At 39.4% G+C, this 24,114-nt stretch overlaps 1 protein-coding gene and 1 long non-coding RNA gene across 2 annotated transcripts; both read left to right on the forward strand.

Annotated features, from left to right (window-relative positions):
- The first annotated feature begins 4,116 nt into the window (after positions 1-4,116).
- Positions 4,117-9,194, forward strand: LOC118565650. The gene is made up of 3 exons (XR_004932502.1): positions 4,117-4,230; positions 8,605-8,705; positions 8,939-9,194. It is a non-coding gene; the product is annotated as an uncharacterized LOC118565650 (long non-coding RNA).
- Positions 9,195-16,343: 7,149 nt separating this feature from the next.
- On the forward strand, positions 16,344-17,123 carry LOC105925519 (protein S100-P). The gene is made up of 2 exons (XM_012861404.3): positions 16,344-16,589; positions 16,896-17,123. Exons 1-2 carry the CDS (start codon positions 16,452-16,454, stop codon positions 17,037-17,039), a joined length of 282 nt encoding a protein of 93 aa, XP_012716858.3. The 5' UTR covers positions 16,344-16,451; the 3' UTR covers positions 17,040-17,123.
- Positions 17,124-24,114: the final 6,991 nt, after the last annotated feature.

Raw genomic sequence — 24,114 nt, forward strand, 5'->3', positions numbered from 1 at the left:
AACAAGACAAGGGTTGAACAGAGAGGAGCTGAACAAGAATGAATATAGTAAACAATCAATTTATCAATTTAAATCTACTATCAGAGCCATTAGATAAGTCCTGTGAGACTGAAATCCAGGAGCTCTTTCTACACGTAATGCTGTTAGCCGTATTCTCATCGACTGAAGGGTCACTAGGAAGCTAGGGCAGATAACCACAGGAGTAAGCTAGCATTAAGGAAAACTAACTCAGCACATAGGAAATACCTCTCTCTCTCTCTCTCTCTCTCTCTCTCTCTCTCTCTCTCTCTCTCTCTCTCTCTCTCTCTCTCTCTCTCTCTCTCTCTCTCTCTCTCTCTATCAATCTACATATATATAAAATATAAAACAAAAGACTTTTAGGTTAATTGGTGTATCTAAATAGCTTTTAGGTGTGTGATTGTGTGCCTGGTAGTCTGACTTTTTCTTCCACTTATATAATTATATATTAATGCATTTGGGGCGATGGTGGCGCAAGAGTTATGGAGCTTGTCCTGTAACCGCCAGTTCAATCCCTCGCTCTGACCATCTCAGTGATTGTGCCCTTGGGCAACACGCTTTACCCACATTGCCTGCCGGCGGTGGTCAGAGGGTCCGGTGGTGCCAATTGTAGGGCCTGTCTTCTGTCAGTGCGCTATTAACCTTCCTCACCTCCGTCAGGGTGTGAATGTGTGAATGACTGACTGTAGTGTGAAGCGCTTTGGGATCATCAGACTTGATAAAGCACTGTACAAGTACAGGTCATTTATCATTTGTTTGTCTCTATGTCACCCTGTGCTAGACTGGCGACCTGTTCAGAGTGTACCCTCCTCTTGCCCACTGACCACTGAAGAAAGGCACCAGCCCCCCTGACACCCATACACGGATAAGTGGACATAAATAATAGATGACTGGACAATATAAGAAGCATGTTATCAAAACAGGGACAGTAGCAAGGAGGACTGTAGGCACTATATACTGTAAACCTGCTCTACAGCTGTTCCACACGGGGCCCTGACCTAATTGCTTTTATTTAACAGAAGAAAGGCATCAATTATTCATACTGGTGCTGAAATAATCGAATATAATAATTATTGCATTTCATTTGTTCAGAAAATGTCTACATATAGAATAAACACCCACCAAATTTAGTATAGGGTTTCAGATTGTTATGATGCAGGATATAGACAATCTGAATATTTATAGAGCAACAGTGAGGGTATATTGATAATAGCTCCTCAAATTCCCAAATTGTGACTATCCAAGTTCTTTAGCAATTGGAAACATTCCCAAATGTTCTAAACTGTCTTTATAAACTAGCTAAAGGTGTGGGAGCCTTGTTTTAGCCAGCCGACCAGCAGTGTGCAGAAACACGTGTGGGAGGGGCACTTCAGATGTAGTCTATGTTCCATAGTGCGGAAGAAATATCCAGGGCTTTAATACTGTGGGAACAGTATGATAAAAATGTTTAGTGGTTTTGAATTCATAACTTTTTAAATATTTAGAGTACCTTGATCCCGACCAAACCCCACAGAGCTTGAAAACTTTAGGCGGTTTGGTTTTCAAACTTTATTTAAACAAAGTGAAAATATCCCTTTTTTTTGGTGTAGCTAATCCAAATGGACAGGAAGGCTCTGTATGCTACAGACGTCTATAAAGCGACTGGCATTCTTTGAAGAGTGAAGCTTTCACTGACTACTGACTACTGGGCTGCTTTTCACTTTAAAAAGTATATAAAAATTAGAGACTATTTTCAGTCTGTTTAGTGAAGAGTTTGTATCTGCATTTTGTGTTAACTTTCAGATATGCTACTGTTGCAAAGGATACATGTACACAACTAACACTGATAACTGGACAGACTTTTACGCAAAGACCGACCTGTCATATTTCTTTTTACTTTTGCGACTTCCTGTTTTTACGTTTTCTGTCCCCAGCATTTCTTACTCAGGGATCTTCGGTGCTTGTGTTCTAAACAAAGGAGGTGTAAATCTTAGTGGCAGTTTCTGTGACCGATCTCTCACACTGCCGTCTGTCTGAAGACGGAAGGAACACAATCTGTGGGTTCAGACCGTTTGAAAAAAAGAGATCTTTTCGTTTCTGTTGCGTGCGTGTTGGGTGTAGAAGTTGGTGGGTGGTACTTAGAGCAGCAACAGCAGATGAATATCAGTCTTCAGCAATGAATCGAAGTGGAAAGATGAAGGTCCTGCTGAGAAGTTTGCTTCTTAGCTCTCTCTGCACTCTCTCATCCTGGAGTAAGTAAAAAACATGACTTATCATTTAGTTCCACGTTTGAGCATATAGCTGTTTAAATTTGGGACAACACCAGGTTACATTACTCTTGTAACCTACTGTAAATGGTGGCATTTTAATGGCATGATATCAACCAGAATACAATGGTTTGGATTATTTTATGGTTCAAGTCTTTTAACCATATAGCATAGGACCTTTACATTTATTTGAAAGTTTTAAATACTTTTATTTCCAGACATAACTTTGTACATGATGCAATATTAAGGTCTTGTTTATGAACTTATATTTGCAGTGTGTCATTTTACAGATGTTTCTTAGGGTGCATTTATTACACATAATGGTGCTACAAGGCAAGGCAAGGCAAGTTTATTACAGACCTTTTCAGTAACATGACGATTCAAAGTGCTGTACATAAACAAAACAAAAAAAATAGAAGAATGAAAATCTTACAGAGACAGAGGGAAAATATTACATAATAGTAGCAGCAGCAGACAGTATGGACTCAAACTTCAACATTAACATTCAACGGCAACTGTATTGAAAACGTTTTTTAATCCTGATTTAAAAGAACTCAGGCTTTCCACACTTTTACAGTTTTCTGGAAGTTTGTTCCAGATAAGTGGAGCATAGGAACTAAATGCTGCTTCTCCTTGTTTAGTTCTGGTTCAAGGTATGCAGAGCAGGCTGGAGCCAGAAGACCTTAGTGGTCTGGAGGGTTGATACACTGATAACAAGTCTGTGATGTATTTAGGTGCTAAGCCATTCAGGGATTTATAGACTAACAGAAATATTTTAAAGTCTATTCTCTGAGATACAGGGAGCCAGTGTAAGGACTTTAGAACTGGGGTTATGTGCTCTACTTTCTTAGTCTTAGTGAGGACGCGGGCAGCAGCGTTCTGGATCAGCTGCAGCTGTCGATACACTTTTTAGGCAGACCTGTGAAAAAACTGTTGCAGTAATCAATTCGACTAAATGCATGGATTAGATTTTCAATCAAAACCAAACATTAATATGATATTAGTGCTGTGATCAGTACTGTATGTTTTTGTTACATAATTTCTTTTATTAGACTTAGACAACTTTATTTGTAATTTTGTAAGCACAAAGTGCATACAGAACAAAATTTCGTTTGCATACAGCTTGAAAAAAGAAAAACACAGTAAACTTATTACATGCCAACTTAATTATTGAAGGTTAAGTCCAAAACACTCTCAGTTTCTGGGTTCAGTTCTGAAATCAATGCGCTGTGTGATCTTACATTATTCTCCATCATTTCTCTTTCCAGGTGTTTCTTCAGACCTTCTTGTTGTTACTCAGAGTCCTGATGTTTCTTTCAAAGAAGGAGAGACAGGAAACATCTCCTGCTGCTGGAAGGGGAAGGCAGAAAGAGTTGGCATTAAATGGTTTAAAAACCAAACATTAATAGAGAATGAGACTGTCATAAACCAGCCAACAGCTTCTCAGACTGAGCAGGTTAATAGATGTTCAGTTCTGACCTTTCCAAAGTTCACAACCAAAGATTCAGGAAAATACATCTGCAAGGTTGCTGTGGAGATACCAACTTTAACTGAAGTTAAAGGAAATGGTACGGCCATCAGAGTTACAACTGGAGAGAACTCAACTAACGGCACAACAGAAAGTAGGTAACTATATAGCTGCTACTCACATTGCAGCTACCTGTGTTACATTAATAGATCAACTGTGTGCATTGTTTTGAATGTAAAGCCTATATACCACATAGACAAATAAAAGAAAATCATCAAATATCAAATCAGATATTTGATGTGTTTAACGGAAAAATTTTATGAAAAAAAAGTTTTTATTCTTGTTAATAAAATATGTACTTATTGTTTTTTATACATTAAGAAAATCATTCAAATACACGTGCAAGTCTACCGCTTCCTGTGATTATTGCCGTGGCTGTTCTGGTCCCTCTCTTCCTCATCGCTGTCGTCTGCTTCTGCTCCCTGCGAAGGAAAGAAGGTAAGAAGAAGACAGGCAAAATGTTCCCTCAGACAAAGAAAAAATATATTTTACTTTTACTTTGCAGAAAGAGCTCATTTTCCACTGCAAATTTATTTTAACGGAAGTTAATAGATATGCACTAATTATTTTTCTGTATTGACAATTATGTTAAAGTCGTGTTCACAGTCAAAACAACAGCTGTTTTGTTTTTAAGAGCTACAAAAAGATGCAAGGAGGTTCAGAAAGTTCCAAGATATTATAACTTAATTTATTTATTTATTCATATTTTTTTTTGGTTAATCACCACTGTGACTCTTTTCAACCAGCCTTTAGATAACAGGAATTCAGCTCTGCATCCACACATCTGTAACCATAGTTTACTCTTTAAAATCAACATGTGGTGGTCTGGAGGGTTGACGCATCAACAAAAGGTCTTTAATGTATTTTGGTGCTAAGCTGTTCAGTGATTTATGAAGTACCAGAAGTATTTTAAAGTATATTCTCTGAGCTACAGGTAGCCATTATAAGGACTTTAGAACTGGGGTGATGTGCTCTATAGTCCTGATTTTAGTGAGAACGCGAGCACCAGATATTGTTGTGGTAATCAATTTGACTAAAGATAAATGCACGGATGAGTTTCTCTAGATATCGTTGGGACATCAGTCCTTTAATTCTAGAAATGTTCTTCAGGTGACAGAAGACCGACTTTGTAACTGCCTTTATGTGGCCTTTAAGTTTCAGGTCTGAGTCCATCACCACACCCAGATTTAAGGCCTGGTCACTAGTTTGTAGTTGTAATAACTGGAGCTGCGTACTCACCCAAGTTTGTTCCTCTTTAGGTCCAAAGATAATAATTTCTGTCTTGATTCTGTCCAGCTGGAGAGAGTTTTAGTTCATCCATGCATCGATTTGTTCTAAGCAGCCGTTTAGTGCATGGATGGGTTCAGAATCACCTAGTGGCGACAGTGGTGCAGAGTTAGGGAGTTTGTCCTGCAATTGGCGTGTTGCTGGTTCAATCCTGTCTCTGTCGTTGTGTCCTTGGGCAAGACACTTCACCCGCATTGCCTGCTGGGTGTGGTAGACGGCCCTGTGGCACCGGTGTATGGCAGCCTCGCCTCTGTCAGCCTGCCCCAGGGCAGCTGTGGCTACTAACATAGCTCACCACCGTCAGGGTGTGAATGTGTGTGAAAATGGGTGAATGACTAAGACTGTAGTGTAAAGAGCTTTGGAGGTCGTCAAGACTAGTTAAAGCGCTGTACAAGTACAAATCATTTACCATAGTGATGTAGAACTGTGTATCATCTGCATAGTTATGGGAACTAATCTATCTAAATATAGATTATAGCATATAGATATTGATTCTACCTGCTCTTCATCACAGACATGAAGAGCAGATGATCTGTTTTAAAGGAAAAAATTGTTTTTTGACTTTATAAAACTGGCTTTTTACTGTCAGAGGCCATACAAAGTACAGAATAAAAACTTCTTATTTACAGAGTTTTCGAGGAGTGAGCCATAGCCTAACAAATACGTAAACCTGTCTTATTCTTGTCACCCTGCAATAACCTTTCAAAGAACAGATTTTAAAATAAGTCCTGTTTTTTAATAGGTAAAACTAGAAACAGATTGGTTCAGATTTTCTTTTTGAATAATTTTTTTTCAGAAGTTATGAGAGGACAGTGTCTTATTGCCCTTGTAGGAGACAACTCCCTTCCCTTTAATAAAACAACCCTCTTGCTCAGGGCCAGAACTAAACTAGGTTGCCGCTAATCACCTTGAAGTGCTATTCAATTTCACTATCCTGCTTGTTTTTATAGTTTGCAGTTCAAGGTTTTTTTTACACTCATCATCTGTTTGAATGTCGTATTTTAATTTTTACTCATATAAAGAATTATGTACAACAAACTACCACCATTATTTTTTTTACAATTTCTTCTCCAATACATAATTCAACTTTTCTTAGCAAGTTACATGTTGGCTGCAACATCAAAACCTGTTTTGGAATTGATAAATCAACTTCTCAAAGCTGTAACCTCCACTCTGATTCATCTTTATGGACAAAAGACTAAAGTTAGGTCAGAGCCAGGAAACCAACCAGTTTAAATAAATTCTACAAATTTTATAATGTTAACAAGAAGAAGTTAAATATCCAGCCAAAATTATGGAATTCATTGCTAAAATAGTATGTTGGAAGTGCCCCTTTGGTAAGGCACATTTACCCAAGCATCAGATAGATTCTTTGCATCTATCTATCTATCTATCTATCTATCTATCTATCTATCTATCTATCTATCTATCTATATATATATATATATATATATATATATATATATATATATATATATATATATATATATATATATATATATATATCAACTTAGTGCACCTTGTTGCTGTTTTTAAAATATATTGGACTTCTGTGTTGTACAGCCAGTCCCCAATGGTTAAAGAAGGGTTCAGACAAATAATTTGAAGCCTAAAATTTCCAGGACATTTAATTTGCATAACATTTGCAGAAGATGGACATGCAGAAACTTCCCTCCATAACTCAACATAGAAGTCTGTAGCACCTTCACCAAAACACTTTGCAGTGATATTATGTCACCTTTTTTAGCAGTTGTGTGTTTTAGGAGGGGTAAAATTAGAGGGGTTGAAGTCGTCCCTCCACTGACTCACCAAACAAGGTAGTCACTGCAGACCTGTGTAAGCATGAATCAGGCGTTTTGGTTTAAATGCTGCCAAGTGATTATCAACAGCATGTACAATTAAATAGATAGAACATTTAGGTCACTAATGTTAGGTTACTATCACAGTGCTATTTGTTTTAATGCACCATTAACACACATTGGACAGGTTAATGTGCGGTGAAATACAACACGTAACTAAACTCCAGCCATGCACAGCTCCCTCAGTAACAGTTATGTCTGAAAAACAGAACAGAACCAAAAAGACATGACAGGTCACAGATGTGTTTAACCCTTTATGAGTTTACTGATCCTATTTGATGTGAGTTCCACTTCATGACTTATTGGTACGAGTTTGCTAGGTTAGTTTCCGAAGGCTCACATTTGTGCGGTATACTGTCGATCTGTGAATCCGCAGAGGAAGCTGAGAGAGGGGCTTATCTCTGTGGGTTTTTGGAGGAGCAATTGTGCGAAAGAGGTTTGCAATTATTCTTTTCACACAAAGAGATTGTTCTGAGGTCTGTAGTGCAAAATGGAAGGTGGTACTATTGTTGTATACGCTTCAAAAACCTAAACCTTTTTAAACTTAATTTTCCTTTTTGTGACAGAGAATAATCAAAACTTTCTGCAAGGAATTTTTTCATGAATTATTGCTGTTTTGGTCCAAGTGCCATTTAACTTATAAAGCAACAATAACATGCCTGCAACCAGGTATACCTAACATGGCAAATTGCATTGTATGCAGTTTGATTGTTATTATTTGATTGTGTGTTTAATGAGCTACACAGAATGCACTGATTTTTATTGTGCACTAGTACAATGACTGTATGAAATTCTGAGAATGGTAGGAAATAAAAGACTGATAAGTATTTGTTGGGAACCTGAAGATGTCCGTTTTGCTAGTGTAGCCAAACTCGGTAAAGCACTTCTTCTAAAACCTTTATTTATTTAGTTAGTTACTTATTACAACTATCTCGTTTAGAGTTGAGTTATTAATTATTAATGCAACAACTAGAAAAATGTATGCCAAAAACAGTATTAAAAATAATGTGATCACTGCAAGTGTTTTTGCCATTAATGTTTTACCTGACACCAATACATAAAAAAAATTACCTGAAAAGTGTTAAAATGTTTCAGATTTTTAGCAAACAAAACTGTTTTCAGATGACGCAAATGTAAAATTGATCTTGTAAGTGAGATAAGTGAATGTGAAATAACCAGGGTGGGATAAATTGTGGTTGTTATATCAATGGTAGTCAACAAGTTTTGAACATCAACTAATGTGGCGCCAATGCATATAAGTCCGCCCGGTTTTTATGAACCATGATATATTTTGTAGCTATCAATAGTGGGCATTTATGTGGCATTTATCATGCATGAACGTTCAGAAACGGCAAAACATGTTGAGAAAAAAACCTTAAATGGACCATTCGGAATCAGCCACATTTTCCTAAGATTCAGTTTGACACACATAAAACAATTTGCTTCATATCTTAAAAGTCCATTCAGGGGTAACAATATTTAAATAAGAAGAATTATTTTCATTGAGGTTGCTTAAGTACATTTATGACAAGTTTAAATTTTAGTAAAAAAGGGCACCAAAGCACCATTTTCTATAACCGCTTATCCGTGCAGGTTCTTGGGCTGGTTGTGTTGTCCCTATCTCCACAAAGCTTAAAATTTTAATTTGTCTCTTTGTGTCTGTCAGGACAAGCAGTCAGAGTGATCTATGAAGTTCCCCACACCAACTCCATCGACTCAGAAACGGACATACACAGCACCAATTCTTCCAAGGGCTCAATTCAGTGGGTGAGTGGAAGTTGTTTTAGTTTCTGAAAAAACATCCAAAATTGTTACTTTTAACCAGGTTGGCCTTTCTGCATGTAGACTAAATTTAGCATCCAAATTTGACTTAACTATTTTGTGTCTGTCACTCGCATCTAATCAGTTATTTATACGCAAATAGAAAAGAAAGAAAACGTCTTTGTTAAACGTCTTAAACTTTGTTGTGTTGACATCTTGTTTCTCTCTGCATCGTTTAGTGCGACGTGGCCACGTACGATTCCTTGGATTACTTTGAGCGAGTGGAGACCAAAAAGAGTGGATAAGATCTCCTGCCATATATTCCTTCTTGTCATTTTGTAAATAATATGTTCCTTTATCTAAATTTACTCGTTTGATGTGTGTAAGTATTACATATTTTGTATAGACCGTGTCTTCATCAATCATCGTGACTTTTTCATGTATTCACTTTGCCGTTAAGCATGCAGTTATATTTAATAAATTTGAATATTACTTAAAATGTCATTTATTTCAGTAACTCAACTCATGTGTGAAACTTATGTAGAAATGTTCAAGTCTTTATTGCTGTTAGTTGTGAGGACTTGCCACTAACAGCTAATGAAAACACAACATTTAAGATTAGAATATTAAAACATTTTAATACAGAAATGTGGGCTTAGAGAAAAGTATCTTTGATATCTGCATACGGGTGTTATTTTCAAAAGGTGCTTTTAATCTGACAAACGAGCCTCATGAGAACTCAGATTATAGTTCACTGAAGGTGAGTGTAAATGTACAAACATGACGCATGTACTTTTATGAGGATAGACGCATCAAATGTACCTTTATTGTGACTTAACCACACTGCTCACAGTGGTCCACACTGCTAAAACATGCTAACGCTACAGCCGAGGGGGTGGTTTCACAATGAGGACCCCGAATGGAAAGTGTGGTGTTGTCACGTTGTAGCATAGTAGGTCAAAGGCAGGAAGTGGAAAGAGCGCGAGTGACGGTCAAAGTCTGGCTATGAGCCTTTAGAGTCCTCCAAACAAATACATCTTTGAATTGATTTGCTCTGATCGTTGTCTTAGTGATGTTATCGTCTGAAACTCTCAGTAATAAATGCAGGCGACGCTAAATGCTGATTGCATGATCACTGACTGGAACTTCCATGCACCTACCAGTAAAACACTCGCAGCCCTGCTGAACTCTGAATTACTATTCAGATTAGCAGAGGCATTCCTAATACTATATACCAATATAAATACTGTAGTAAGGAAATTGCAGCTTGTTCTTATTTTCTGAAACAGCATAACTAAAGGTTTATACAAAGTGACTAGCCTCTTCATAAAATGTTAGCTAATTATAGGTTAAATACTTTTATACAAATAGATTCCTAAGAAGTTAAAGCTTCTTCTTCAAGCTAGTTAGCTATCCGAATCAAGATGCTAGTGGACACTTGATAAAAAAAAAAAAATGGATTGGAAAGAGCCTTTAAATGCAGCTTACAGATAATTAGAAATGTCTTTGTGTTTTGTTTTACAGTTTTTGTGGCTTCTTTATCTGTAGAGATTCTCAGATCCACGATTCAATTCTACCTTATTACCAATTCAAACATCTGTGCATACCAACGCTTTATATAAAGAAAACTTTTGTTTAAATGTTAAGGACTGTTTCTTACCCTGGTGTTGTAGGTGTATGTGAAACCACTTAGGCACGGTCATCAAAACAGGGCATATTTTGCTCTGTGTTTATACTGTATATGTAAGATTGACATGAATAATATACTCTATGAATATATATAATATATCCTGCTATATTGGCCAGATTTACATATGCTTCACAGCAGAAGTACAAAATGCAGATTGGGAGATAGAGTAGAGGGATCAAGGACTTCGGATGGTAATGCTAATTTTTTTGTTACGAGTTAAATGTGAGTCCATGGTAAAAAGGTGGAATGCCCCGGGGGTATGGAACGAGAGATGGACAGACAGATTGGGGCTACTTCTGCAGTAAAGAGGACGCTGTTCAAGTCTGGTGTGTTGAAGAAAGAGCTGAGCCAACAAGCAAAGTTCCTGATTTACCGGTCAGTTTATGTTCTGAACCTCACCTATAATGATGAGGTATGCATTATGACATAAAGAACGAGATCCTGGATACAAGCAGCAGAAAGGAGCTTCCTCAGCCTTAAAGACACGATGAGGGGTTATCAAAGGAGGGAGCTCAAAGTAGAGTCACTGCTTCTCCGCATCAAAAGGAGTCGGTTGAGGTGGTGTGGGCATCTGATCAGGATGTACCTTAGGTGCCTCCCTATGGGGGTTTTCTGGGCACATCCCCCCGGGAAGAAGACCCCGGGGGAAAACCCAAAACTGGAAGGACTACTGTATATATCTCATCTAGTCAGGGAACACCTTGGGATCCCCTAGGATGAGCTGGAGGATACGTCTGGGTTTCTCTCCTGGACCTGTTGCCCCAGCAACCCTATCTTGGGTAAGTGGATGGATGGATGGATGGATGGATGGATGGATGGATGGATGGATGAGAAATGAGCTGAAAAGCTCATGGTTCCAGCAGCAACATTAGTATCATACAAGTGTTCTGGCCTTAAATGGTAATTTAATATTGTTTACATGCCAAATTAAGAGGTCACATGGAAGAATGTTACAAACAAACAAAAAAATAGATAAAATGAAAGTACTTTCTGTGAACCTTCTTGTTCCTACTAAAAGCTCTGTGTCTCTCCTGTGTAGAGATCTCTGCTCAGTTATTGTTACTCCAACATAACTTCTGCCACTAAATATTTGTACTAAACACACTAAGTTTCCCATATTTAAAAACAAAACTTTTAATAGGTGATGCTTAGAAGAAGGGTTTTCTTCCTCTTCCCTAACACTCAAACTTCAAGTAATTTGTTAATATAAAGAAATAAATCTATGGATATGTTTGAAACATCTGTATATCTGCAAGTGGTGATATTAGTGCGATGAGCAAAACAGATTCCAGAGGTTCTGGAGGAGAATCCCAAGGAACTTTTTGAACATAAAAAAAGAGCTGCGTTCGGTTTAATCTGCGATGGTGGACCAAGAAGAGGCAGCGAAGTGCCGGAACGAGCATCCTGTGTGTGAGTACAACGTACAAGATAGAAATATTATCAACACAAAGAACAAGGTGACCCAGAATAGGAGACAAAGTCTTCTGCTAATTACATTTGGACGTGCTTTGATGATGGTAATCTGCAGAAGCTGATGAAGAAATGCAGCAAATGTCTGAGCGCAGATCTACAAAGAAAGATTTCAAGACTATGAGAAAAAGGCATTTACAGCTCTATCTAATCCAAATGATACTGTGAAACAATTTATTCTAACTGCCTTTAAAATCATTTAAAGTAAAAAAAGTAAATAAAAAAAAAATATATATATATATATATATATATATATATATATATATATAAGGTCAGGGTCTTTTTGTGCCTTTTCCTGTAATTTCCCTGCTTTTTCAGAATTATAGCAAACAAACTGTTTTCAGATGACAGAAATGTAAAATTGATCTTGTAAGTGAGAAAAGTGAATGTGAAATAACCAGGGTGGTATAAATTGTAGTTATTGTATCGGTCAGAAATCAATTCTGCTCAGAAACGGTTTCGGACCTACAGTTGCAGTGAAACATTACTTAATCTTCTTTTTGGCAAAATTGTTCTTTTAATTTTGGAGTTTCCATTATTGGTTTGACCTACTAATGATATGATCATACAAAAGAAAACTGGTGTAAACTGGCTTCCAGGACTTGTGAACAACTTTCCCCACAGGACTGTGGTTGGGGTTCTAGAAAGGTTGAGATGATCCTTCTTTATTTATTTCAAAACACGGTTTGACGTCAGTATCATTGTGGATTGAAACATCAGGTCTGTGTCCGTGTCTCAACCATCTAGCAGTTGTTTCCAAGCTGAAGAGCATAGATGTATTCTTTATTGCATCCTTTGCGTGCAATGCACAAATAACTCAAGCAGCACAACAGCCCCACGGCATGACGCTACCACCACCGGACTCGAAAACCAGTTCAGTGGTGTAAGTTTTGAAAGCCTCACGTTTACTCTTTCAAATATGCTTCTTGTCACTGTGTCCAAAGCCCAGAGCTCAACCCTGTAGCCCATTTCTGGTAAAAACAAAACCTCAAAACAAACCAACACCGTCAACAAGAGTGCTCAGACATCCTGCCAGAATTTTGTTAGAAGCTTGTTGATCAGAATCAGAATCGGCTTCATTTTACAGGTAAGTGTCCACGTACCAGGAATTTGACTCTGGAGTTTACAATGTTCACAATATGTTTACTTATACAATAATACAATAATGCATGTAATAAAAATCCAAAACAGTCTGCCGTACAGAAAACACATATGAACACATTAGAAACAAGCAGGCAGACAATAATGCAATGGTGCAATGAGCAGAGGGCAAAGAATGCAAGAGTAAATATTATTTCCATTGTTGTTATTATCATGCAAATGTGGAAGGTGGGAGTGCTGTACCGGTGCACATAACCATACAAACATATATGTCCACAGTGGGATGAGTACAGAGAATGAGAATGCTGGAATAAATTAGCATTGTATACGGCGTTATGTACACCAGGGTGGTGGATTTGGTGTACAGTAAATAGAGATTGTGTGTGTGGTCAGGGTGCAATTTCCTATAGTAGACCCACCCAACTTTTAGTTGTGGTTTATGTTTCTTGTTGAGCCCATATGTACAATTTAGACCCTGTGTAGAAAATCTATGTTGATTTCAAAATGTTGAATCCAGTTTTTGTTTTGAAGCCAAAACTGCAGCTATATACTATATAATCAGTATAGCCAACCAATTCATGCAGGAAGTTCATGTCCATGATAAAGTGAAAGTAAACCAATAAAAAGATCTCTCTATATGTGTATATATAATTGACCCGATCAGTTGTCTCTCACCTGGTTAAAAATTCGGGTCAGCTGCAGCAAAGAAACCCACCTTCACCCATCAGAATAAAAACAGCTCACCATTAAGCCACTACTCCCTGCAAGGACCCGCATGAGGTGTTAACCATCTACTGTAGCGTCTCTTCACTGTGGCCTGGTTTATTCTGTGTGCAAAAACCCTTTACTATTTCATTTAGCAACTGCAAACATACTCACCACATCTTGAACTCTAACTCTTTTTTTTTTTTTTTGCGGTTCTAGCGGCCTTTATTTGACAGTAGGCTGATAGAGAGGGAAGACATGCAGCAAAGGTCCACAGGCTCGCACTGGAACAGCAGTGCCGAGGACTGAGCACATGGGTGCCGTGTTCTCCCCCTGGGCCTCCACCGTGTCCCTGTAGGTTGTTTTTAACAAGTTACACATACAGTACGGTGTTGTGAAAAAAAAAAAAAGAATCTCCCCTGACATATTTCTTCAGTTTTTTCATGCTTAAATCAGATTGTCAAGCACCTCCCAATTTTACTCCAAGAGATTAATTACCTCATCCAGGTAGTCACAAAAATGTAAACTAAAATAACAATAATAATAATAATAATAATAATAATAATAATAATAATAATAATAATAATAATAATAATAATAATAATAATAATAATAATCTAAAACCCATCAGGCCTCACAGTCTCAGGTCATGATTCAACTATTAGAATAGAGCTGGGCAGAAACAGCAAGATGAAACTACTGCTGTTCAAATGAACATAAAGGCATAAACATAAAAAAAAAACATCTTAATGATAAAAATATATTGTGCACTGCCAAGACAAAAGTAGATTGTAGAAGTTGAAGACTACTTCTGACTCAAAACAAACATAATGCTTCAGAACCAGAAGATCATACTGACAGTGAAGCATAGTGGTGGTAGGGTGAGCGTGGAGCTGATTTGTTGCTTCAGGACCCAGACAAATTGCTTTCACCGATGGAACCATAAATTCGGCTCTGTATGAGAAAATCCTGAAGGAGATTGTCTGGTTTCCAGTTTGTTTAGGATTGGCCTCGTCAAAGTCCTGACTTAAATTCATCTGAGATGCTGTGGCATGAAAAAGATTTCAATGTGGCTGAAATTAAACAATTGGGCAAAAAAGAATAAATCAAAACTCCTCCAAAGTGCTGTGAACGATGCATTGCCATATATTGCAAATGCTTGATGCCAATTATTGGGTTTATGGGGCAGCTGCATTTTCAAACAGGGCCGATTCAGGTGTCCTCTTCCTTTCATAAATGAAATCGTTCCTTAAAAACTGCCTTTTGTTTTTACTCAGATTATCTTTGGCTGATATAAAAATGTGTTTGATTATTTTAAAATGAGTGACAAAGAAGGAACACCAGCAGAGGGAATCATGCAGTCCAAGAAGATAAGCGTTATTTTTCCTCCAGGAGCAATTTATTTTGTAGCCTGCAATGAATAAATAAATCCTAATGAAACAACTGACAAAAGTGCAGAAATAACCACAGCATTCATGATACGGCCAGCATACAACTTCTACTTCTTTGCTTTTTGGGCCATTTTGTGTTGCACTTTGTTAACAATGTATAGGATTGCAGCAGCCAATGATCTCTATTTATTCACTGGATTGCTGCTTCGCCCGAAAACGTGTAGTCACTGGCCGCCATCTTGCTACTCCCTACTCTCACAGCATCCCATAGGATTAGGCTGCAACAACAAAGCAGTTTTCTGGCAGTGGGAAAACGTTTCACAGGTAATTCTACAGTCAGTGGATGTACTAATACTATCAAGTACTGAGAAAGTAATGTGCTTAATATTTTTGCATGTCATATATATATATATATATATATATATATATATATATATATATATATATATATATATATATATATATATATATATATATATATATATATGTGTGTGTGTGTGTGTGTGTGTGTTTGTATATATATAAATAACATGTAAAATATTTTAGCACCTGACGTTCTCAGTACTTGATAGTGTTAGAACTACCAACGGCGAATCAGCACTCCAGTGAATAAATGGAGATCAGTGGTAGCAACCTGTAATTTTACTGCGCATCACTGCAATAATGTATAGTCTGCGCTTACTTTCTACAGTCATCCAGTATTACACTGAAGTAAGTTCAAAAGCCTGGGTTCTTCAAGCCTGTATCTAATGTAATCGGTCCAACAAGAGCCGGCAAGAGACTGACAGGTTGGTAGGATCACTTCAGAAACTCTAAAAATAAAGATTGTTCACAGGAAATGGGAAGCAGAAGAGAGAAAAGAAGCACAAGCGAGCTCAGGCAGTATGTACACGAAATTTGTTTGTGTCCGCCGCTCAGCAGAACTGTATGCTAACCTCAGTAAATGTAGGTATTGTGGATTAAAACCTGTTTTTAAAACGCTGATCCTGAAATAGACAACAACCTACTGTGTTTGGATTCAAGCTGGCATGACAAAATAATTAAACTCCGGCGTAACCCGCCCTTGTCAATACACCTTGCGGTTAGGTTAATGAGAGGGCCTCTCCCTAAATCAACTAGAACACCACAGAAGCAGCCTTTTAGTGGATATGTACATTGGGTGGAGTAGGAGTATAGATTTGTCTGCCCAGCAGGAGCCACCACCTATTGTACACAAGCATCATTACGTAACCGTTTAAGTCTAGCCGCATCAACGCTCCGGATCCGATGCTCCACAAGGTATAAATGCGGCCATCTCATTTTAGGGCCACACCCTGTGCCTCTACCGCCCCTGTGGACCCGTGCTCCTCTCCCATTCTCCTCCGAATCGAACGAAGCCCGACACGAGCAGCGACCATGAGTCATCTGGAGATAGCCATGGCCACCCTGATACAGACCTTCGATAAATACGCCGGCGCTGATGGGAAGAAGGCCACGCTGAGCAAAGCTGAGGTGAAGACTTTGATGGAGAAGGAGCTGCCCGGGCTGCTGAAGGTACGGCACTCACCAGGGGAGGAGTTTCTGGGCTTATTGGGGTGGAAAGAGTCAGAAAGATGCTCCTCTAGCACTGTAAAATCTTGTGTTATTAATTCTCAACCTTGTTTCTAAATGTCATTTTGAGTTGATGGAACCGTGTTCAGGACTGTGTAAAAATGATTACATCTCATGTTGATTCCTGTGTCCAAAAACCTTGAATTTATGTCAAATGAACCCAATTTCTATGCAAAATGTGGTTCTAAAAGGAGCTTGATGAAAGCCCACTTGCCACTGAAGGCCTCATTTGGTTTCCCTGTTGTGCAGGCAGAAAAGAACCCCGAGGCGGTGGATAAGTTGATGAAAAGTCTGGACAGCAACGGGGACGCCGAGGTCGACTTCCAGGAGTTCGTGTTCCTGGTCGCCACCCTGGCCTGTACTGCCCACAACCGCATTTGCAAAAAGAACTGAGCGGGGCGTCCACAAGGCCCAAAAATACCCGTGATTTCATTACTTTGTGACTAATAAAGTGAAAATCCTATAGTACATGTATCATGTTGATGAAGCGTTTTTTTTTTTTTTTGTTGCAGCAAAAACTGGTATTTATTTAGTAGGAGGATACTGGCATTAAATAGAAGTACGACAGGGAGAAATATCCAAGAAACCAAGGGAAGTCTCGTCGTCTGGTCTCTGCTGTTGAGCAACTTCTTGGGAGACAGAAACTGAAAACGTAGTTAGAAACAGGACATGAACTCACAGTAAAAGTTCCCTAAACTGAACTTCCTCACAGGTTTTTTTTTCACAAGAACTGAGCATCCGACTCACGCAACGCTACAACTGACAAAAAATTAAATAAAAATTACATTGAAATGTCTTCACACAAAACACAGAGGTATTGTTGAAAGACAGATCAAATTATACTGAATTGAAAATGCTTTAATGCCCATCATGGAGATGGATTTGTTGTTTTCTTCTAGTAGCCTATTTAAAAAAAAAAAGCCAAATAAAGGTATAAATCACACGTTTTTGCAGTACAAAATGAAATGAAATGTAAGCTGCATTTAAAGTATTTGAAATATTTTATTACTAACATTTGGTAATAGAAAAACTAAAGGCATTTAGCGGTTTCTTCATTCTCTTTCAGACGCGGCTCGTCTCCAGCCTGTCATTACATCTTGTCTTTTCAAAGCCGCAGACGGTAAACTCTGTCTGGACCGTAATGAGAGCGAGCTCAGACCCGTACATGACGTTCTCAGTCAGCCATGAGATTAGTCCTGATTAAAAGCTTCTTCATTTAGAAATCCAGAGTTCCCCAATTGAGAAGGGGCCGTGTTGAGAAACTCCTCTGTCAGATGCGTCTGTGTCGCAGCCAGGCCGGACCAGGCCGGACCAGGCCGGACCAGGCCGGACCAGGCCGGACCAGGCCACGTCTGCTGCTTGAGCTTTCCTTTGACCAAAGGGATTTGGGAATCATGATCGTAGGGTCGATCAAACTTCTATGTGCATTTCTCTTCAGAGGCGTGAAGCTCTCAACACGTCGCCATGCTTTATCTCTGAATCTCCCCAGCTCGCCTCACCAGCTGCGCCGTGGGGGAAACGGACCATTGCGAGCGTCTCAAGCGAGTGGTGGAGCTGTGGTTTCTCGTCTGATGCAGCAGTCTCAGCCGCAGCCTTCCCTCCACTCAAGCAGTTTCTTAGCCGACACAAGCAGGATTGTTTTTTAAACTTGAGCAGGAGTTCAAAGTCGACACACAAACACCTAATGATCTTCATCGTGGCTGGAGCTGGAATCTAGTCATAAAGGAAAAACAGATGAACCTGGCCCTGACAGGCGGTAAAATCTGAGCTGTACTTTTTTTTGACACCTGATTATTCTAAGATGCCGGATCTTGGACTGAACACCTCCTTTGTTAATCCTTTGCAATGCTCCCTTCTAATCCACCTATGTGATGCTTTCTGCTGTGAGGTCATTGCCCTCTCAGCCCATCAGGGAGGACCGGCCAAGTAACACACTTTCTCCTGCAGGCGGTTGTGTAATTACCAAATGTCGGTGCTGCCCTCTAGTGGCAAAAGTCTTACATCTCTTTAGAGAAAAAGAAAAGAAGAGGACTTGCGGCTTGCTCTGGAGCCTTTTCAGTGTCAACTCTCAGCCTGGGCTAGAGGCACCTTGATGATGGCCTCGAGTTTCTGCCACAATCTGCCTGTCCAGGCTGAGACCGAGGCCTCGCCGCGCTGCTCGTTAAACTCGGCTGGCCTGTAATAATCAGCTCGCAAGGTCATTAAGTACAAACTTTCCCCTCACCGCTTCCTCACCCTGTGCAGGGTCCATTACAGAGGCTTATGGGGATTATGTGTCCAGAGACGAGGAGGAGGATGTGGCCCTGGAGTCAGGAGAGACAGTTAGGAGAGAAGTAGGTTGAGAGGGCCACAATAACACATACCCACCTTCAGATACTGATACTTCTAGATGAAAGTCTGATTAAAAATCACAGTCCTCGCATGTAAAATATAACCTGTGTGTAAATCCAGCTGTTCCGGGAAGGCCCCAGAGGCTTGTTAGAGAACATTAGTAAACTGATCGAACTGTAAAGGTGAAGCAACTAACCAGACAGGTCAGGGATGCAAGAGTGAAAATGAGACGGTCAGGTTTAAAAGAGAGCCATAAAGCACCCAGTTTTTTCCAGTTTGCCACAAGCCATGTAGGGGGGGAAAGGAAACACTGGGAAGAATGTGTTCTGCTCTGATGAGACCAAACATTCAACTTATATGGGCAATGTGTAGACTTTAATGTGTGAACATGGTGATGGCAGCATAATGCTGTGGGGATGCTTGTCTTCTGCAAAGACAGGGAAGCTGGACAAAGATGGATGGAGCTGAGTACCGGGGAATTCTGGAAGAAAGCTTCTGACAGACTAAAGATAACTGGAGACTGGGATGCAGATCTAAGTGAAATAAATCAAAACGTACAAAGAACACAGGAATGAACTAAGAAACTAAACACAGATGGATGAACTAATATGAGAAAACCTTTCTGCCGTTAAAGAGTACAGGAAGATGGCACATCCATTAGCACATAAATAAACAACGAGAAAAGGATCGAAACACAAAGTCCCAAACACAATGTTAGTGCTTTACAGGAAAACAAAAGCAAAGAGAACAACTACATTTTTGCATGAAACAATATGCATTGATTTAAATCTGTGTCATGAATTGGGAGCTTTTTTGCAGGACCAAAATGCAGACAAACATACAATAGGCAAAGATTTCAAAACTTCAGAAAGAAGCAGGACAATGAAGAAACCAGTGGGGGACAAAGAGAATCAGAGAGAACATATACGGCGGGAAAATGAAGAGGCAAAAGAAAGAGCTAATCAAGCGTAATGAGGAACAGCTCAAACTAATGAGAGCAGAGGAGCTTTAGGTGATGAGTGTAATAAACAGAAGCCAAACAAAGAGAATAAATCTAACAGGAACTATTACAAAATGGTAATAGAAATAACTAAAATGGGAGCAACTGGATAATAAAAACTGCAATAAGCAAAATCCTAGAGGAATCCAAAAACTCAAACACCTAAGAATACTAAGCATGAACAAATAAATAAAGGAAGCATGCCTCAAAGACACACAGTGGCTTGGACTGTTCCACATTTTGTCTCATTACAACCACAAACATAAATGTATATTATTGGGATTTGATGTGAAAGACCAACACAAAGTAGTATTTTGAAAAAGAAAGAAAAATCACACATGATTTCTTTTTTTAACACATTGCTCTGTATTTGGCTCCATCCATCTTCCCATCAGCTCTGACCATCTTCCCTGCCCCTGCTGAAGAGAAGCCCGCCCAGAGCATGATGCTGCCACCACCGTGTCTGACCGTGGGGATGGTGTGTTCACAGTGATGTGCCGTGGCAGATCTCTGCCACACACAGTGTTTTGCATTTTGGCCAAAAAAAGTTCAATTTCGGTCTCCTCGGACCAAATCCCCTTCTTCCACATGTTTGCTGTGTCCCCAACATGGCTTCGGTCAAATTACAAACAGGACTCCTTATGGCTTTCTTTTAACTACAGCTTTCTTTTTGCCACTCGCCTATAAAGACCACAGTTGTGCACGACTAATAGTTGTCCTGTGGACAGATTCCCCCACCTGAGCTGTGGATCTCTGCAGTTAGTCCAGAGTAACCGTGGTCTGGATCTGTGATCAGTGCTCTCCTTGTTCAGCCTGTAAGTTTAGGTGGACGGCCTTGTCCTGGTAGGTTCACGGTTGTGCCAAACTCTTTTTATTTGCGGATGATGGGTGAGCGCTCTGTGAGATGTTCAACGCTTGGGAAATCTTTTGAATGCCTAAGCCTGCTTTAAACTTCTATACATCTTTATCCCTGACCTGTCTGGTGTGTTCCTTGGACTTCATGCTGCTGTTTGCTCCCCAATTCTGTCTTAACCAACCTGTGAGGCCGTCACAGAGCATCTGTATCTGTGCTGAGATTAGATTACACACAGGTTGACTCTATTCAGTCATCGGGCCACCAGTGAAGGCAACCGGTTGCACTCAGAGAAAAGGGGGCTGAATACTTTTGCACACTTTTCAGCTTTTTATTTGTAATAAATAAATAAATAAATGTAATCATGCATATATTTTCTTTCTACTTCACACTAGTATACCACGGTGTGTTGCTCTTTCACATAAGATTCCAATAAAACATATCTTTGTGGCTGTGATGTGATAAAATGTGGAAGCGTTCACGGGGCGCGAATGCTTTTGCAAGCCACTGTAACAGCAACAGGCAAGCACATGGAGATCATGACGATCTGTGCCGACACATGGTTCTTTTCATGGACTTTGAGTCATGGTGGAGCAGGAAATCTGCCTAGTTTTAGCTACGCTTTAGCTGATGGCTGTGTTTTACTGCTCTTTGTTTTAGATTTTATGTGCTGCAGGAAGACATTTGGTAGAATCACCACACAAGAACAAATTTACTCTATCATTTTAAGTTCCTCCAAAATGTGCTTAGTTTAGCACTATTGTTGAGCTGAGATCAATAACTGCATAATATTTTGAATAAATATCAATATTACATTTCTTGAGAGCCTTTCAATAAAGCCTTTCCCGCTAGCTAGACGCTTATAGAGGGTTTTGTGGTCAGAGCTTTTGACCAAAGACGCACAGAGATACAGGCACACGGTCACTGCGCGGTGCTGAACGCGGTCCATGTGAGGAGACAGACAGGCAGTCATGAATAAGTCATTCTGTTTTAAAGCCACACATCTCAGGTCATATGATCCGCCAGGGTGTCCCGGCACGTCTCGTGGCCCGACTTCCAGCCGGAGGAGAAACATGTTGGTGAGCACGCTGCTTTGTGTCGGGACTGCAAACGACTCTGTTTACTTGTAGATGCAGCGTCATTTGCTCTCGACCGATGGGCCTCGGTAATTCTGGGACTTCTGACAGACGTAAAAACCCAACAGACTGGTTTTACTGGAGAGTTGCTTCCATGTGGATGACATAACCTGTGTGGGTAATAAAGAGCTGACTGAAATGAGAGAGGTCTTGACCCCTCCATGGGTTAATACATTTGATTTCCATTGGTGATTGTTCTGTGATTTTGTGGTCAGCACATTCATCTATGTAAAGAACAAGGTATTTAACAAGAACATTTCATTCATTCAGATCTAGGATGTGTCATTTTAGTGTTCCCTCTATTTTTTTGAGCAGTGTATATCGTTCTTCAAATTTCAAGCATACCGTCCTTTTTATTTTAGCTTGCAGAGAAAAATGACCATTATCCAGAAGGTGTAACCTCTGTATTGGTAGCTAGCATGAGAGGAGGAAAGGAGATTCTTAAAGTTCATACAAATCATTCACATTTTATCTGCCAGATGCCGCCAAAGAAACTATTGAACAAAGCTGTGGGCTTTGTCGGGTTTTTTTTCAACAGTTTTTCTCAGCCAACAAGGCTGAAGAGCAATTTTGTCACCAGGTCAATTTCCCTCTTTTGTATACGTCTGTGCATTTTTATTCAAGTGCGGTTCATGGAAAGTTATTCTGTGTAATAGTTTGCTAATCAGTCGTAGAAAGAGCTCACATCAACTTAAGCTTGTTGAAAAAGTTTTCATTTTCAGGGTTTTAGGAGCTAACAAGCTGGTCAGGTGTACTCCGTCTCCTCGCCAATTTAAAACAACTCAGTCTGAAAATGTTCATAAATGAAACTAATGGTCGTCTATTTTCCCAGGGAACTGGTGTAAAGTTAGGTGCTGAACACAATGTTGTGTTTCTGTGTGAAGTTATGTTAGCTGGGCCTGTACAATGCACTAAAAATAAGTAAAATGTTCTTAAAATGAGTGTATTTGTCCTTTGAGCAGGTAAATAAGATGATCTGCCAATGGAATAAGAGTTTTGCCCTTAAAATAGGAACAACTCATCTCCATCATCTTATTTCAAGTGCAGGATGTCTAATTATCTTATTTCAGGTGGCGAAAATATTCATACCATTGGCAGATAATCATATTTACCTGCTCAAATCAAGGACAAATACATTAACTTTAAGAATATTTTACTTATTTTTAGATCCGTTTTTTGCATTGTATCAAACCACCAGATCCACCGTCACGCGTCATTCACCGTAAAAAATAAAGTACTTCTGGATTTTGTGTTTAATTTAGCAGCATCAAAGACGGTATGTTTCTGTTTTCCAGATCTCGCAGGTGTTTGGAAATTATCTAGTTTGAATGTCATCAAATATGACATCTTATATTAGTAATTTTACGACCTTTGATGGAAACCAAAATATCCGCGAGAGGAAAGCCTGCAGATATATATCTTATACGGCGACCCAGCCACTTGGGAGGCTCTTTTTTTCCCCCTTCCAGGTCTGGAGCTGCCCTCAGTGGCATGAGAGGTACCCGGGCCTGGTGTGCTCCTGCCCCGTAATAGCTGCCCCACCCTGCTCTTCAACGTGGCCACCTCTGATGTTCGGTTTTGGTTTTGCACCATATTCTTCAGGTAAATTATTTTCTTAAAACCCTACCATGTTGTCTCCTTCTGTTCGTTACAGTCCTTGAGCCAGGCTGTAACCCTGTATACTGTAAGCAAATCGTAGAAAAGTGCTTTATTAACTTGTCAGTTGTCAAAGCCGGCACAAGACATCCCCCATACTGACAAGAAATGATACGTGGGCAGTGGGAAACATCCAGGGTAGGAAAGCTCAATTTTATACCTGGAAGAAGTTTGATAGGAATCCATCATAACGACCAAGGTACAAAATGGCAATGGGGTGAAATGCGTAGTATCTGTAATAATTCTAAGTTTGGTCCATCATCACAATAGGGCACCTAAAAATACTTTTTCCATTCTATCTTCAAAATAAAAGACCAAACATAGATAGGAGGGCGTCGAGCGTAAAGAGTTTATCTTCCTATTAGTGGCTCGTATAGATGTCTTTCAATAAAATCTGTTGCTGTCAGTAACTAGAGGGCGCTCCGTGGAACAGACTTCACTCCAACAGGAAATATCTTCCTTTACTGACATCAGACCGTTTCCATGAAAGAG

The sequence above is a fragment of the Fundulus heteroclitus genome, chromosome 14, assembly GCF_011125445.2.
Source record: "Fundulus heteroclitus isolate FHET01 chromosome 14, MU-UCD_Fhet_4.1, whole genome shotgun sequence".
In the NCBI taxonomy this organism is placed as follows: Eukaryota; Metazoa; Chordata; class Actinopteri; order Cyprinodontiformes; family Fundulidae; genus Fundulus; species Fundulus heteroclitus.

Bases quoted from the DNA above. Each gene is read 5' to 3' on its own strand.
- LOC105925519 (XM_012861404.3), top strand. From the start codon at position 16,452: ATGAGTCATCTGGAGATAGCCATGGCCACCCTGATACAGACCTTCGAT. The intron at 16,590-16,895 runs GTACGGCACTCA...CCTGTTGTGCAG, and splicing joins AGCTGCCCGGGCTGCTGAAG to GCAGAAAAGAACCCCGAGGC.